Here is a 16,284-nt window from a genome sequence, read left to right on the forward strand (position 1 = left end):
TTGTGAGAACATAATATTTATCACAACAGCATCTTGCCGATACACCCCGGGATAGAACTGTCGACGCCTACGTAGCATATGCTTGGCCGCATCAATATGCTGCAAAAAAGATAGGAAAGCAATTAATCAGCATATCGAACCATTATCGAAACCCCTATCGAAACCCCCATCGAACCCATGACCCCAAACCATCTGCCTATCGAACCCCATCAAACCCCTATCGAACCCCATGAACCCCATCGAACCATCTGCCTATCGAACCCCCATTGAAACCCCTATTGAACCATTATCGAACCCCTATTGAAACCACTATCGAACACCATGAACCCCATCAAACCCCTATCGAACCCCATTTAAAGCTACTAGAACCAAACCATCTCCTTCTATCCATCGAACCCCTGTCGAACCAAATTTAATGCTACTACAACCCCAATCGAACCCACATCAAACCCTATTGAACCAACATCGAACCCTATGGAACCAACATCGAACCCTATCGAACCCATTGTTTATACTAGATAACAGATATTAATAAAATTACTTACCCCATCATCGATCCAAAACTGTGGTGTCTTCAACGTCAGAAACCAACTCGGACCATACACACTAGTTTGAACATCCCTCTTTATCTTGTTCGGAATATCTCCAAGCAACCACTTGCCGACCGTCTTGTACTGTGTAGCAAGTGGCTTCTTTAAAGGGTCGAGGACTAATGGCACGTCATCAATCGCATCCAAACGAGCTTTCTTTCTGGTTGGGTAGGTGTAGTCTTCAAATTTCTTAGGTTTGCGTCTTTTCCTCTTGGCCAATTCAAACTCTACACCAGCAACATCCCCAGGTTCTATAATAGCAACACCTAGGGTCTCAGGATTTGCTATGAGTACTATCGGGGGAGGAGTGCCTATGTCATGTACGACAAAATCATCTGGGAGGTCAAGTGAGTCGGAATCAGAATCATTTGGAAGATCTTGTATGAATGTCAAGATCTTATTGACAACATCCATGATGACTGCCTGGTTCTTTAGGATGGTATCCTGACGACTCTCGACTCGCTCCAACCTCTCCAACACCTCCCGTAAATCAGGTTGATCAGGACTGGGGTGTACCGATGGGGCTGGGGCCGATGGGGACTGGGGTATCCTCATCATCAGGGCCATCAACAAAAACATTGGCTGCCTTCGCAACCTCAGCAGCTATCTCCGCCACCTTCTCAAAATTAGTGGGAGTTTCTACCTCTTCTTCTTGGCCCTACCCGGGATACAAGGGAGCATCACCCTTCGTCAGAGCGCTATAATAATCTATCTCCAAAGGCCAGGGCTTCAACATGGACAAAACAATCAACTGCATCAAATACAAAACATTAAGTTAGTTTGAAACCACCAAAGAATACTCTATTTTGATATAATATAGCAGAACTTACACTCGTCTTCTTGAGCATCGGTGCAAGGTCGGCCTTCGAAATAGGATGCTTCTTATTGCTCGACCAACTAAGCATCCTTGGAAACTGGTTTCCATGGTTAATACCATACTCACGTGCAAACTTCTGGATGGCTTCGTATGCCCAATACTGCAATGCAGGAACATAACCATACAAACTGTATTTTGCTTCTTTCTGTTTTCCCTTAACTTCCTTCTTCTTCTCATAGTTCCTCTTCTGATTATGCATGTCTTTTTTACATGAATCCATAAGCTTGTTAAAAGACACCTTCCCCCATGGGTAAGTAAAGAAGTACTCAGTGTCCTCCACCATCTTCAGCGAATCTATCTAGACATTTAACTTGCCCTCTCGTGCAAGTAAAACCTCCTCGACAAAGAAACATAGGCCCAACTTGTAGGCATATTCAACTACAGTGCAGTTTTTTAAAGCAGCCTCCAAATGCATTATCTTCACTGTTTCTTCATCATTAAAGTACTCCTTGATTAAGCGGTCACTAGTCAAGTGTTTCTTCAAATCAGTCTCAGATAGCCCGGAACTAAAGTTCAACCCCGTAACCAAAGCAAACTCGCCTCTACCAAATCTACAGGGTCTAGATCCCAAATGTAAATGCAACTCATCCTCTTTGATGCACTGGATCTTGCGCAACATCAATTGATGTATGAGAGATGCAGAGAAGTCTAACTTCTCAGCCATGAAAAATTGTTTGAAAGGGGATTCCTTCACCCTTTCTATCAACCCAAGCTCCTCAAACTTGTCCTTGATTGTTTTAAAGTAACCATTGCCCCTATATGTGACTCGTCTAGGAAAGTGATCTATCAAGGGTAAAAGAAACTTCGGCATCTGCAAAAAATAAAGATAAAAATAATACAGTTAAACAAAGTCGCGTGAAAAACCCATCAATAAACATACATGCAACCATCGAACTCCTATCAAACATGCATCGAACACCCATCGAACCCCTATCGAGTACCCACCGAACACCCATTGAACCTCTATCAAACAACCCTAGAGCATGCATCTAACCACCATCGAACCCAACATAAAACCCAATCCATTGAGCATGCATCGAACCCCCATCGAGCATGCATCTAATTTCTTAGGTTTAAACCTGGAACCCATAATGGGCCTACCCTATGGGTTCCCAATCGAGCATGCATCGAACATCCATCGAATCCCTATCGAGAACCCACCGAACACCCATCGAACCACTATCGAACAACCCTAAAGCCTGCATCGAACCACCGTCAAACCCAACATAAAACCCATTCCATTGAGCATGCATCGAACCCCCATCGAGCATGCATCTAATTTCATAGGTTTAAACCTGGAACCCATAATGGGCCTACCCTATCGAACCCAATCAAGCATGCATCAAATGACTATTGAGCATGCATCGAACCATGATCTAGCATGTATCAAATCACAGAAGCACAAACCTTAAACCCCAAATGACCTAACCTATCGAACCCAATCGAGTATGCATCGAACCCCTATCGAGTACCCATCGAGTATGCATCGAACCCCCTACATGCCTACCCATCGATGCTCATCGAACCCCCCATCGAATAACATCAATCTCCCCTTCGAACCATCGAGCAACATAAAAAAAAACCAGGCAAAAACTCACAGTCGTCTTTCAACATACCCATTCCAAAATACTCAAACAAAGCAGATCAATATGCTCAAAAAAATTCGTAAACTATGCAATAAACGAAAAAAGTCACAACATTCACACAAAAAATTAAAAAAAATATACATATAATCATATATATACACACCATATGCACATCTAAATACAATAAGGGAGATCGACCTTAGTGGGTCAGCGACCGTTGAGGCGGAGGAGGGAGGTCTCGGGGAGGACAGAGGTCTCGGGGAATCGACTCGGAGTTGGGTTCAGGAATTGTCGCCGTGCGGGGTCTCGGGGAATCGACGAGGGAGTTGGAGAATCGCTGTCGGTCTCGGTGGGCGGTCTCGGGCAGTCGATGACTGTCGTGCGGGGAGTCGGAGGATCGACGTCGGTGGGGACACTGAGAAGAGAGAGAAGGAAAACTGAAGAGACAAGTGGGAGGTTCAAAATGTGAGGGGTATTTTCAGTATCCTCAAATGAATTGGCATTATTTTGTAATGATAAAAATGCCTAGCATTTTTTTGAATTACAACTCCATATTAAGCATAAAAAGTCAAATTTCCCTTCGTTAATTAGAGCTGGTCAATATTACTGTTTTACCCTTATAATTACCTCTTGATCTTTAAGTACCATTAATTCACTAGCGAATAATTAATCTATAATAAAATTATAGATTGGAGCTCAAATACTATTCACTTCCAGAATTAACCCTTAAGGGAACCAATATTCGATCCATTAGGAAAGTATGGATTTCACAATTGTAAATCATGTTCCCAGCCATTCATGATATTGAATCTCCAAAACAAAATTCATTAGCATCATTATACTAAGAAACTTAATGAGTGAATCAAAAGATCCAATAAATACCAACAGGAGTTCATGAATATTCATGATTTAGACTGATCTACAAATGATAATCTATTAAGATAAGACTTAAATCTTTATGTCAAATGACAAGTTTATAAAGATAATTAATTCTCATCAGTCATGTCATATATAATCTCTATTATATCCAACTCATTTACTAAGATGTCTATCCACATCAGTAATCTGAATCTAGATCACTTGCATCACGTATGCTTAGTAAACCGCAACAATAACAATTCATTAAATATTATTTACTTTAATATGTTACTAACTATTTTATTCATTATATATGATCTTTATTCTCTTGTACTAATACAATATCATATTATCATGAATGAATAAATAATTTTCTTGATATTATTACATAATTAATTCAAACAATAAATATAACATTCAAATGTAATAAATTTGTACTTTTATTTAAATCAATAAAATGTCTTTACATGATTTTAGGACATTAATCCTAACAATAATCCTAACAACTTTGGCCAAGATGGTAGTGTGCTCGGCTATGATAGGGTGTTGGCTTCTATGTGTATCAGTTGGTTGATCAGTTTGCTCAGCCATGCCTAGCAGTTGGTTCGGTCTGCTCTTCCATGCCTATCACTTAGTTCAATTTGCTCGACCAACAATTTGAACTGATACGTCCGGATTTGATTTTTAGGCCATTTTGACTTATCCTTTGAGCCATAACTTATAATAAAACCCAAAAGGAAATAAAATGCTTGGATTTATGCCATTTACCCATCAATCCATTAGATTTCTATAATACCTCTCATATTTTATCGTTTTTATCCCAATAGGCATGTAAAATCAAATCATGGGCCGCTAAAAATTACAACGAACATAAGAAAATGTTAAGACCATGCACAATAGTAGTTTAATTGTTTGGTAAAGCATAAGAGTGTAATTTGATATTATTAAAACTATTAGAAAAATTAGTATTTAAAAAAATCACATAAAATAAAATAGTATCTCCAAAAATTAGGGAAATGAGGGTGCTTCCCCTGGCATTATGATTTTCACCAAAATGATGATGTACATAAATCAAATTATTTTGTAGACTGAATTTCGATTCAAGAAATTTATTTAGATTTAAAAGGTTGGTTTTATTATTATCTTTCCCCACAAGTTTATATAAAAATAACAACAACATGTTATTGTCAACTACATTAGTTTTAGAATACAAAGAGGTTTGTGATAAACAATGAGGAACTCAAAGAAAATATCACGATTTTACTTGCTTTGGCCCCAAAATACTAGCATACGTTCACATGTGTCTTTTATTGATTTCTCGATGTGTTGCAACTTTCGCAGCATTTTGGCATGCAAAAAAGAGTTTGTTTTTCTCAATGTTTATGACGTCCATTTATATAGTACATCAATCCAGATTGAATATCTCATAATAAAAGAGATATTTCATAATCGGTTACAACCATAATCAATTATAATTTGAAATACAAAATGATAAATAACATAAAATATCTTAGAATTTACCAAAATTACTCCTAATTGACCAATTAGTCCTTAAGTTGATTGTTGGTTGTGAAAGTATCCCAAAATTATTAAACCATTTATTCACTTTAATTCTGCATTACATCTTATATTGATTAGAGTATTGCTATTAAACACTAATAATGTCTAACACCACCTTATATTGATTGGTGACATTTAGTATCGAGTCACGCATATAATATTTTAAATTAAAATATGTGCGACCCGATACTAAATTATACCAATAACAGTATGTCGTGTCAGACAGTGTTGGACACCAATAATGCTTATGTTAGTGTTTTGCTAAGAATTTGACACTTGGACGGTGTGAAGTGGGTGTTCTTCCTCTGGTGGAACCTTGCTCGCAAAAATAGACAGAATACTTGTAAAACTGGATAGACTAACAAGAAATTATAGTAAATAACCCAAAATAATGGCATCAAGAAGCTCAATGTCCTCATTTTAAAAATTGTAGAGAAATAACCATTTTACATTATTGATTACATAAATTGTCCTTGCTATATAAGTATAGTATTTGCATTTCATTAAAGGCATTATTTTTTAGGATGATAATTAATAAATGTCCATTATTTTTAAGTTAAAAAAAAATAGTTTTTTTTTTAATTTTAATATATTTTTCTTTTTCCAATTTACTATTTTCTATCATTTTTTTTTATTTAGAAGCATATAACTTTAATATCGTGGTACATGTATATTAGTTTTATTCAATTAATTTTTATTTTAAAGTTATGTTAATTTTTTTTTTCGTTTTTTTATGGCTTGGTATATTATTTTTCAACTAGTGTATATGTTTTTTTTTTTGGTATGGTATATCATTTTTTTTTGTCGATGATATATAGTTTCTATCTTGTTATACATAATGATAGTATATATTTTGGTATCATAATATATACATTTTAATGGTGGTATATAATTTTGTTAGCATAATATATACATTTTTTAGTAATAATATTGTAAGAGTTGTTAGTATATTATTTTTCAACTCATGATATGTATTATATTGTATTGTATATCATTTTTTTAGATGATATTTATGTTCTATCTTGTTATATGTAATGGTGGTATATAATTTTGTTAGCATAGTATATACATTTTTTTAGTAATAATTTTGTAAATGTTGTTGGTATATTATTTTCCAACTCAGTATATATGTGTTTTGTGGTATGGTATATCATTTTTTATAGATGATATTTAGTTTCTAAATTATTATATATAATGGCGATATATAATTTTATTAACATTGTATATACATTTAATGGTGGTATGAAATTTTGTTAGCATTAGTTATATATATTTTGAGTAATTTTTTTTTTCATTTTTTAAGTGTTGGTATATTATTTTCCAACTCAGTATATATATATATAGGGAAATTTGAGTATTTATGCATAATGTAGGTGCATATATCAAAAAAATATCATTCTTTATCATCATTCTAAAATAATGCTAATATTTATTTGGTTTCTAAAAATATCATTATCATTTTTTTAGCCTCTATCCGTCTTCTTTCTCGGGTCACCTTTATTCTTTGGACATTATCCATCCATCCCTCCATCTCTTATCAATTAAGATATTAATTTATGCATTTCGAATAGATCTGTGCATGATTTTTTTGTTTTTTTTTTTCTAATTTTTTTCACAATTTTTTAAATCAGAAATGTAAAAATTTGCAGAAAACTCGATATACCTCGATAGACATCAATGTACATCAATGCCCAACTCGATGGGCCCTTAAAACTCATGATTTTCAAGAAAAAAATCATTTGCCTCAATGCAAATAATTGCAATTAATAAAAAGTGCATAAGTTTTCACTCGGGTGTCCGTTTGAGGTGATTTTTTTTTAATTTGGGTATTTTCTTGAGAACTACATGTCTGGAATGTGTACACGCACATTTGGAAAGTTAAAAGTTTGAAAACATACCCAACTTTGAAAATATAAGGGTATTATTTTGAACTTTGGTGTGTTTTCAAGCTTTCAACTTCCCAAATGTGTGTGTATACATCTTAGATGTGTAGATCTCAAGAAAATACCCAAATTAAAAAAAATCACCTCAAACGGACACCCTAGTGAAAAATTATGCACTTTCTATGAATTGCATCGAGGTATGTCGAGGTTTTTCGATGTGGTATCGAGGCATATGGTTTTTTTCATGAAAATCATGATTTTTAAGATATACCTTGATAAAACTCGATATACCTCGATGCCCAGCTCGATAGGCCCTTAAAAATCATGATTTTCAAGAAAAAACTATCTGCCTCGATAGGTCTCGATACAAATCAATGCAATTGATAGAAATTGCATAACTTTTCACTCAAGTGTCCGTTTGAGGTGATTTTTTTTTAATTTTGGTATTTTCTTGAGATCTACACGTTTGAGATATGTAAACACACATTTGGGAAGTTTAAAGTTTGAAAGCATACCCAACTTTTAAAATATAAGGGTATTATTTTTTAACTTTGGTGTGTTTTCAAGTTTTCAACTTCCCAAATGTATGTGTAAACATATTAGACGTGTAGATCTCAAGAAAATACCCAAATTAAAAAAAATAACCTCAAACGGACACCCGAGTGATAAGTTATGCACTTTCTATTAATTGCATTGATTTCCATCGAGACCTATCAAAACATATCGAGATCTATCGAGGCAAGTGGTTTTTTTTCATGGAAATCATGATTTTTAAGGGCCCATCAAGCTGGGCATCGAGGTACATTGAGGTCTATCGAGGTATATCTTAAAAATCATGATTTTCATGAAAAAAACCATTTGTCTCAATACCACCTCGATAAGCCTCGACATACCTCGATGCAATTCATAGAAAGTGCATAATTTTTCACTAGGGTGTCCGTTTGAGGTGATTTTTTTTTAATTTTGGTATTTTCTTGAGATCTACACATCTAAGATGTGTACACACACATTTGGGAAGTTGAAAAGCTTGAAAACACACCAAAGTTCAAAATAATACCCTTACATTTTCAAAGTTGGGTATGTTTTCAAACTTTCAACTTCCCAAATGTGTGTGTACACATCCTAGGCATGTAGATCTCAAGAAAATATCTAAATTAAAAAAAAAATCACCTGAAACGGACACCCGAGTGAAAAGTTATGCACTTTTTATTAATTGCAATTATTTGCATCGAGGCCTATCGATGCAGATGATTTTTTTCTTGAAAATTATGATTTTTAAGGGCCCATCGAGTTGGGCATCGAGGTACATCGAGGTTTATCGACTTTTCTGCAAATTTTTACGTTTCAGATCTAAAAAATTGTGAAAAAAATTACAAAAAAAAAAAACCAAAAAATCATGCACAGATCTATTCGAAATGCATAAATTAATATCTTAATTGATAAGGGATGGATGGATGGTGTCCAAAGAATAAAGGTGACCCTAGAGAGAAGACGGATGGAGGCTAAAAAAATGATAAGGGTATTTTTGGAAACCAAACAAATACTAACATTATTTTGGAATGATGTTAAAGAATGATATTTTTTTTTATATAAGCGCCTACAATATGCATAAATACCCAAATTTCCCTATATATATTATGGTATGATATATCATTCTTTTTGTAGATGATATTTAGTTTTTATCTTATTATATATACTAGTGATATATGATTTTGTTAATATAATAAATTCATTTTAATGGTGGTATATAGTTTTGTTAGTATGCCATATACATTTTTTGAGTAATAGTATACTAATTTAATTTTTGTTAAAAAAAATATGGTATATAATTTTATTATCATGGTATATTAGTTTTTTGTCTTATGGTACATAAAATGTTATGATTGGTTAAATACAAAGGATAAGTATTGTTATACAAGCTACGTATAAAACACTTAGTGAATTTCATATAGTGTAGATGTGAAATTTGAGTTTCAATTGTAGGCACTTAAAAATTGTATTTTTGGGTCCAAAGTGATACATGGAGGTATCTAAGGATCTCAAAAGGTTTGGTAGCATTTGGAGAAATTTTAGGCCGGTTGGAGAGGTCAAAAGTTAGAGGGGGAGGGGGAGGCGATGCGTCGCCTCTTAGGAGGTGTAGCATCGCCTAGATGCAATGGGCTCAAAAAGCCCTAGCAAGTGACGCATCGCCTATGGGCAGGCAATGCGTCGCCTAACGTGCCCGTATGAACACGTGTTTTAAGTTCCAAATGACGAGTTCTTTAGATCTAATCCTATTGGTTAGACCTAATGACAACGCCTACACTATAAAAGGGTCCTCATAGAGTTTTGGAAGACTTAATCACTCTCTCAAATCTCTCTAACCTCTCTCTTTCTCTATCTTTCAAGAATCTCTAGTTTTCTCCAAGAAACTCATAAAGAAATTGTTTGACTTTGTGAGTTTTAGGCTTGTTTAATCACAATTCTCATTTCCTCTTAGAAAAGACCTCAAGCATCAATGCTGGCGACGAAATAGAGAATTATGACAACGATAAGAATCGTGTATAACCATTTGGTTGTGTTTTGCATTAAAGAAGTTCATAGTTGTGGATTCATCAAGGGTTTTGAAGCATCATTAAAATTGAAGAATTATGTTCCAACACTTGGGTTTGCATCATCTTTCTCAACCTGTCTTTGGTCTCTGTCAAGCATTATTGTGTGTAGATTCTAGATTTTGTGGTAGTATAATCTCACTCTCCCCCAACATAAAATACTATGGTACATATGATATATATGTTTAATAGCATGATATATCTATTTGTTGTACTACAATATTTCAAATTAATATATCATGCTAGTAAACTTATATACCATAAACTTTTTTTAAAACTTTTTTTAAAAAAAAAAATTCAAACAAAATTAATTTATATGAAATAACAATAACGAAATTTGATATACTATATCATAAACAATGCACATTCAATGTTAACAATAATTAAAAAAATATATGTAGTCTTTATGTAATATTAACCATACAACTTTGATATATCATCCCACAAAAACATATACACTAATTAAAAAATGATATACCAACAACAACAAAAAAACGAAAAAAATAAACTTAATTTTAAAATAAAAACTAATATACATATACCATGATATTAAAACATTTAGAATAAAATAGTATTAATGTAATATGATAAAAGACATATTTAGTAACATATAATATTAAGAAGATAATTCGGCTATTTTTCTACAAAATAAAAATAGTCATTTATACTTTCACACGCTATTAATGGTCATTTTGCACCAACCCCGTAGACTAAAACAAAGCTGATCAAATTTTTGTCCAACCCTGTTGGATAATGTTGTAGTTACCCAGATTTTAAGAGGAAACTTTTTTCATATTTATGGCTTTTTTAAGTTTGTTTTGCAAAAATATTTACATTTAACTTTTCCACTTTTTCTATGCCTTTTTGATTTAGAAGTTCATATGGATTTTTTTTCCTATAAATTTTAAAAAATATATAATTATGTCATATTTATAATGATAGTTACGTTTTTTTTTTATTTTGAGGGTAATTTTTTTTTATTTTTTCCTTCATTTTTTAATTTTCTACCAATTTTTTTCTTTCCCTTTTTCCATTATTTTTCTTCTTTTTTTTTTCCATCATCATTTGTTTTGTTTGTTTTTTTTTCATATTTTTTTAGTTTTCTTTCCTTAAGTTTTTTCTCTCTCTTTCTTTTTGTTTTTTTTTTGCTTCCATTTTTTCTTCTTTCTTGTACTTATTCTTTTCTCCTTCCATTTTTTTCCCTTTATTTTTTTTCTTTTTTTCACATATATTTTAAGATTACATAATAATTTTACTATTTTATTATTTATTATCATTTACTATTGTAATTATAATTTTTTTACAGTTTTTCCCATATATGTAAAAAAATTATAATTAATTTTTTCAGCATTTTCTTTTTTATGGTAACCCTGATAGGAACATCCAAATTTGGAAAGAAAAACAATAAAAATATGAAAACACAAATGGGTAACCAGTTACCCTAATGAGAACATTCAAATCTATAAAAAAAATTATATGAAAACATGAATGTGTAACTGATTATCCTAGTGGGAACATCTAACTCTAGAAAAAAAAAATATATGAAAACTTGAATGGGTAACTAGTAAAATAACCATCCAAATTCGAAAAGAAAAAAAAATGAAAACGTGAATGGAAAAACATGTACCTTGATGAGAATATTCAAATCTAAAAAAAAAAAATCTGATGAAAATGTGAATGCGTAACCAATTACCCTAATATGAACATCCAAATTTGAAAAAAATAATAGATATGAAAACTTGAATGGGTAACCAGTAACCGTGGTAGGAACATCTAGATTTGAAAAGAAAAAAATAGATATAAAAAACGTGAATGGGTAGCCAGATACCCTGATGGGAAAAAAATATGATATGAAAATACGAATGGGTACCGAGTTACCCTGATGGGAACATCTAAATTTGAAGAAAAAAATCATATATGAAAACGTGATTGTAATTAGTTACTTAACCAAAACAAGGAAAAAAATAGTCATGATCTTTAAAAAAAAAAAAACAAGCTAGAACAAAAAATTGATTTGTTTTTAATATAAAATAAAAGTACAGTAATGAAAAATTATAATAAGTAATAAAATATTTTGAGTTGAAAGGAAGACAACTAAATAAGAAGTTTTCTAAAAAAATGTTTGACAAAGAAAGAGGAAAAATAAGACGTCACAGAGAAGAGAAGTTGAAGAGATGAAAACTAAAAATGATAAAGTAAAAAATGTATTTGTGATTTTAAACTATAATATTAAATTATGATAAATAAAGATTAAATAATATAAAAATAATAAAATATATTAAGTTCCCTTTTCAAAATACTAAGCCAATATTGTATAATGAAACCAATATAAAAATAATCGAATAAAAAATATTTAAATGACTGAAATAATCTTCTAATTTAAATAAACTTAATTCCGAGTAAAATTATGAGATAAACTAATTTTTATATAAAAATATAAGAAAATAAATCTATAAAATTAAAAATTCTTAAAAAAAAAAAGCCATAAAATAATATTGTTTTAAAAAAAACAATATTTTTTGTAAACTTGTTAAAAATAAAAAACTCATAAAACATGTAATTTCCACTTTTAAAAGCTTCCTACACCAGAGCCTGTACTACTTGGGGCCTTATTATAAGGCCTACAGAACTAAGCCCAACTTTACTTAAGAATGGCCATACTTCGGTGATCTCACAAGCCCATTTAGGAATGAGATTTATTATTTTTTAATTAATATATAAAATAAATATATTTTCAGAAGCGACAAAATTAGAATGATTACGGCGGAGGGGCTTATTTGGTATTATATTTCTAAAGATAAACCTTTCTCCTTTGCTCTCTCTCTGTCTACGGTGTACCCGAAAATCTCTATTTTTCCCTCTACTAATCCGGTTCCAGTTTGTATAATCAAGTCTAGGGTTTTACTAATTCCTGCCGAGATTTAAGGTATTCGAAATTGAAGCTTACCATTTGTACTTTTTTTTTATTTCTGGTTTTTTTTCCCTCCATTTGTGGTGATCAGTGGCTAGTAAAATAGCTGGGTGGTTTTCTTCACCAAACTCTAGGGTTTCAATGCTCTCTCGATGGTCGATAGTGCATGCTTTTACAAATAATTTTCTGTGGTTAGAATCTGGATTTGATTTTATTGTTGTAATTATTATTATTTATCATCTAAAAATGTATTCTATCTAAGAGATTTGGGGTTGGTAGGTTGATCATGGTTTAAGGGACATTTAGTCAGTAGAATCTGATCAGTGAAATTCAGCCTCACGAGTTTCTTATATTTTATTTTAAGCTGGTCTTTCTCTAGCGGATAAAGAAAATTGGAGGGTGCAGTTGGGTTATGTTGTTAACAAAAGTTGAGTTTTTGATAATTGCTCTTTTGTTTAGTGAAATAAATATGTATTGTTTGTAAATTTCTTGCAATGGATTGTATGTTCGTCCTTTCAATTTTCTTATTGGAGTAATTTTTAGGAGCTGATCTATATATAATTCTCTATTAACTTTGTCATATTAAATTATTTGACTTTTTACTTCATCTCTGTTAATTATCTAACAGGATTTTTCTGTGAGTGAAGGCACCTTATGCATCTTCTGTTTTTGAGTTGGAGTTTATGAGCTCAAAATGATTAACGAAGAAGTCTTAAAGGCTGTTTTCCCTTTATTGGAGGCTGTGGACCTTGCTTCTTGTATGAGAGTATGTGGGCAATGGAAGGATATTGCCTTAGAAGATTACTTTTGGAAATGCTTGTGTGCCAAGAAGTGGCCTTCAATCTGCAAGAAACCCAAACCTCCCACTTTAACATACTATAAGTTATATAAATCTTTTCATAAGCGGCAGAATCGAATTCTTCCCCCTCCAAGGATTTCCTTTGATAACCTGGAATTTTACATTGACATATGGATTGAGGGTCGATTAATCTTCTCAGAAGCAGTTCCAGGTCCTGCCCTGCAGTTGGGTTTCAAGATCCCGCCATCAGGGATCTGTGACAAGCTTAGAACTTACCTAGATGGCTCTGACTACAAGATGACTCTTCCTGTTGAACCAAGATTTACAGTTCCTATGTGCCAGACTGTTAGTGTTTCTGTGCTTGTTGGACGCAAAGATTCTCATAAAGTTGCCTGTATAATCAATAACTCTATGTTTGATTATATTGATCGGACAGCATTTAGGGCCATGGCATTTGACTACCTTGACTTCGCTCCTGTGTACCCCTTTTCTTCGAGCATCCGGGCATGGGTCTCTTTGCTTTTCATGGAAGATGGAAGCAGCGAAGGTGATGACGGTGCCCTCGATGTTTTCGGGATTCAAATGGATTTTTGTGATGCTGCAAATTCCAAGGAGGAGGTTTTGTGGCTATTAGACATGCTAGATTGGAGGTGAAGTGTTCAACTGTATAGAATGCGTTCTAAAATGTCATAAAATGCTGCTTAGAGAACAATTGTAAACTCTCCTGTGTTTGTGTTTGTACATTCTATTTTACTTACAGAATATGAAAATTGTTGTTTGTATCTAAAGTATGCTGCATATCATTGTAGCCTCCCTAATAGGGAGTCATCTGTCTGAAATAGAGTCTATGAATTTGTATTGTACCAAGCTATATTCTATGTTGGAATAATTTGCCTACAGCATCTACTTTTTCCAGTAAATTTTGTTTATGCTAACACTACAGGACTGCAGAATATGTTTAATGTAAAAGTAAAAAATTAGAGTATTTAACACTCATGTACTTTGTATTAAGTAGCCACAGAAAAGTGTATATCATTATTTAGTTTTTAACAATTGGTAAACATGCTATATGCAAGCAATAACTTCAGACAAATGCATCTATAGGCACTTGAATTAATACATTCAAAAATTTTGCCTCCCCTCAAAATTTTGTCCGAACTGCCAATTTCCTGGGGCAACATTATCAAATTGCAGCACTTTGTTATCACTTGTGGTCACTTGGAATGACAAAGCTTGGCCTACTAAGTTGGTTCCGGTCTGCCAATTTTGGCCCCAGTTGCGAGACATCTGCAGCCAGCCAGTGCTTGAGCCCTTGATCTTGACATTAATAACATCACCTGCTCCTCCAACATTGTACAACAACACAAGAATCCAGTTGGGATTTCCCTTCACCTCAAACTTCACTCCTCCACTTTTGACACAAGGAACTCTGCGAAAGCGAACAGGGACGATTCCCGCTCTGTACTTTGCAATCTTCAAGAACATAGGCAAGGACAGATCGAAATGTTTTAGCGGCGGATTGCACCAGTTTCCATCAGGTTTGGAGTAATTTGGAGGGCAAAAATTGGTTGCCGTAATTGTAATTGGACCAGCATTAGGTATGCACCACTCTGGATCGTCAACGCACGTTATCATATAGCAAGCACCACAAGTTTGCCCATTATTGAATAGTGCCGTGCTTAGTGCTGCTGTCTCAAGGCCATAACCTTGTTTGAAAAGGTCACCATAGCCACAAGCTCCTTCTGTAAAATGTAACACAATTCAAGTTGTTATTTAGTCATTAAACAATAAATGAATGTGCCAAAATATATTCAAATGTTGTAATGAAATTATATGGATTTTGTTCACTTACGCATGGTTTCTCCACCAGTCATGTCACCATAGAATGTTGCATGTGCATCTTGCCAACCACTGCTCTGTCCATTAATGGTGACTAGGGTTGTAGTGAGTGCTACTAAGGCAATCAGAATGTGAAACTTAGCCATGACTGTCGAGTGAAATGGTCTAGTGAATGTGTCATTGTGAAATGTTTAATTTATAGGCAGAAGATCAAAGGAATTACATGAATGAATAAGGTAATACATTATTATCACCTTGATTTCTTTCTTTCTTCTCTTTTTTTTTTCATTAATTTCGGATAACATTAAATCTGCTATATGAAGTAATATGCTAAGTATGGAAAGTTCTTATTGTATCAGTATATATATGTTTAGCTAGTACAGACAAATTAGCACTGATGTAGTGAAATCAGTAGCAGTCAATTCAGTAAGTAGCTAAATGCGTATGCAACAAGTGGATTTGAAAAAAAATATTAATTAAAAAAAATCACTGAGGTCACTATAAATACTGCATTTTTAAGACAAATTTGCTCTACTGATTTATTTTGACCTTAGAAATTAACTCTTAATACATCCCAAAATTGTGGTATTAATTTCCTTAAATTATTATTTTATTACAGCACTAAACTAAAATGGTCATAAATCATTATGGATACGTGTTGCATGGGAATTTTGCCATTTTATTTTCAATTAGTAAGCCCTTTACGAAACTGAAAATTTAAGAAAAAATGATAAGATAAGATTTTAATTAATGAGATATTAATTATAAACTTTTTTTTGGTACATATTAA

The 16,284-nt window shown here is 32.9% G+C and overlaps 2 protein-coding genes across 3 annotated transcripts; one reads left to right on the forward strand and one right to left on the reverse strand.

The window, feature by feature from the left end:
• Nucleotides 1-12,716: 12,716 nt before the first annotated feature.
• LOC133817904 (F-box protein At5g39250) lies at nt 12,717-14,554 on the forward strand. Of its 2 annotated transcripts, none has more exons than XM_062250541.1 (2): nt 12,717-12,871; nt 13,485-14,554. In XM_062250541.1, exon 2 carries the CDS (start codon nt 13,551-13,553, stop codon nt 14,307-14,309), a length of 759 nt encoding a protein of 252 aa, XP_062106525.1. In that variant the 5' UTR covers nt 12,717-12,871; nt 13,485-13,550; the 3' UTR covers nt 14,310-14,554. The 2 variants fall into 2 exon arrangements, with proteins under 2 accessions (XP_062106525.1, XP_062106526.1); XM_062250542.1 differs by having other exon boundaries at nt 12,720-12,871; nt 13,504-14,554.
• A 111-nt stretch (nt 14,555-14,665) lies between these two features.
• LOC133817905 (expansin-A23-like) lies at nt 14,666-15,658 on the reverse strand. Its single transcript, XM_062250543.1, has 2 exons — nt 15,508-15,658; nt 14,666-15,397 (listed from the first exon to the last, which is right to left on the reverse strand). Exons 1-2 carry the CDS (start codon nt 15,638-15,640, stop codon nt 14,778-14,780), a joined length of 753 nt encoding a protein of 250 aa, XP_062106527.1. The 5' UTR covers nt 15,641-15,658; the 3' UTR covers nt 14,666-14,777.
• Between the last annotated feature and the right edge of the window lie 626 nt (nt 15,659-16,284).

The sequence above is a fragment of the Humulus lupulus genome, chromosome 2 (assembly GCF_963169125.1).
Source record: "Humulus lupulus chromosome 2, drHumLupu1.1, whole genome shotgun sequence".
Lineage (NCBI taxonomy): Eukaryota > Viridiplantae > Streptophyta > Magnoliopsida > Rosales > Cannabaceae > Humulus > Humulus lupulus.

Excerpts from the sequence above, each read along its gene's own strand:
- LOC133817904 (XM_062250541.1), top strand. The coding sequence starts at position 13,551 with ATGATTAACGAAGAAGTCTTAAAGGCTGTTTTCCCTTTATTGGAGGCT.
- LOC133817905 (XM_062250543.1), bottom strand. The coding sequence starts at position 15,640 with ATGGCTAAGTTTCACATTCTGATTGCCTTAGTAGCACTCACTACAACC. Across the intron at positions 15,398-15,507 it reads GACTGGTGGAGAAACCATGC|AAGGAGCTTGTGGCTATGGT; the intron begins GTAAGTGAACAA and ends TACATTTTACAG.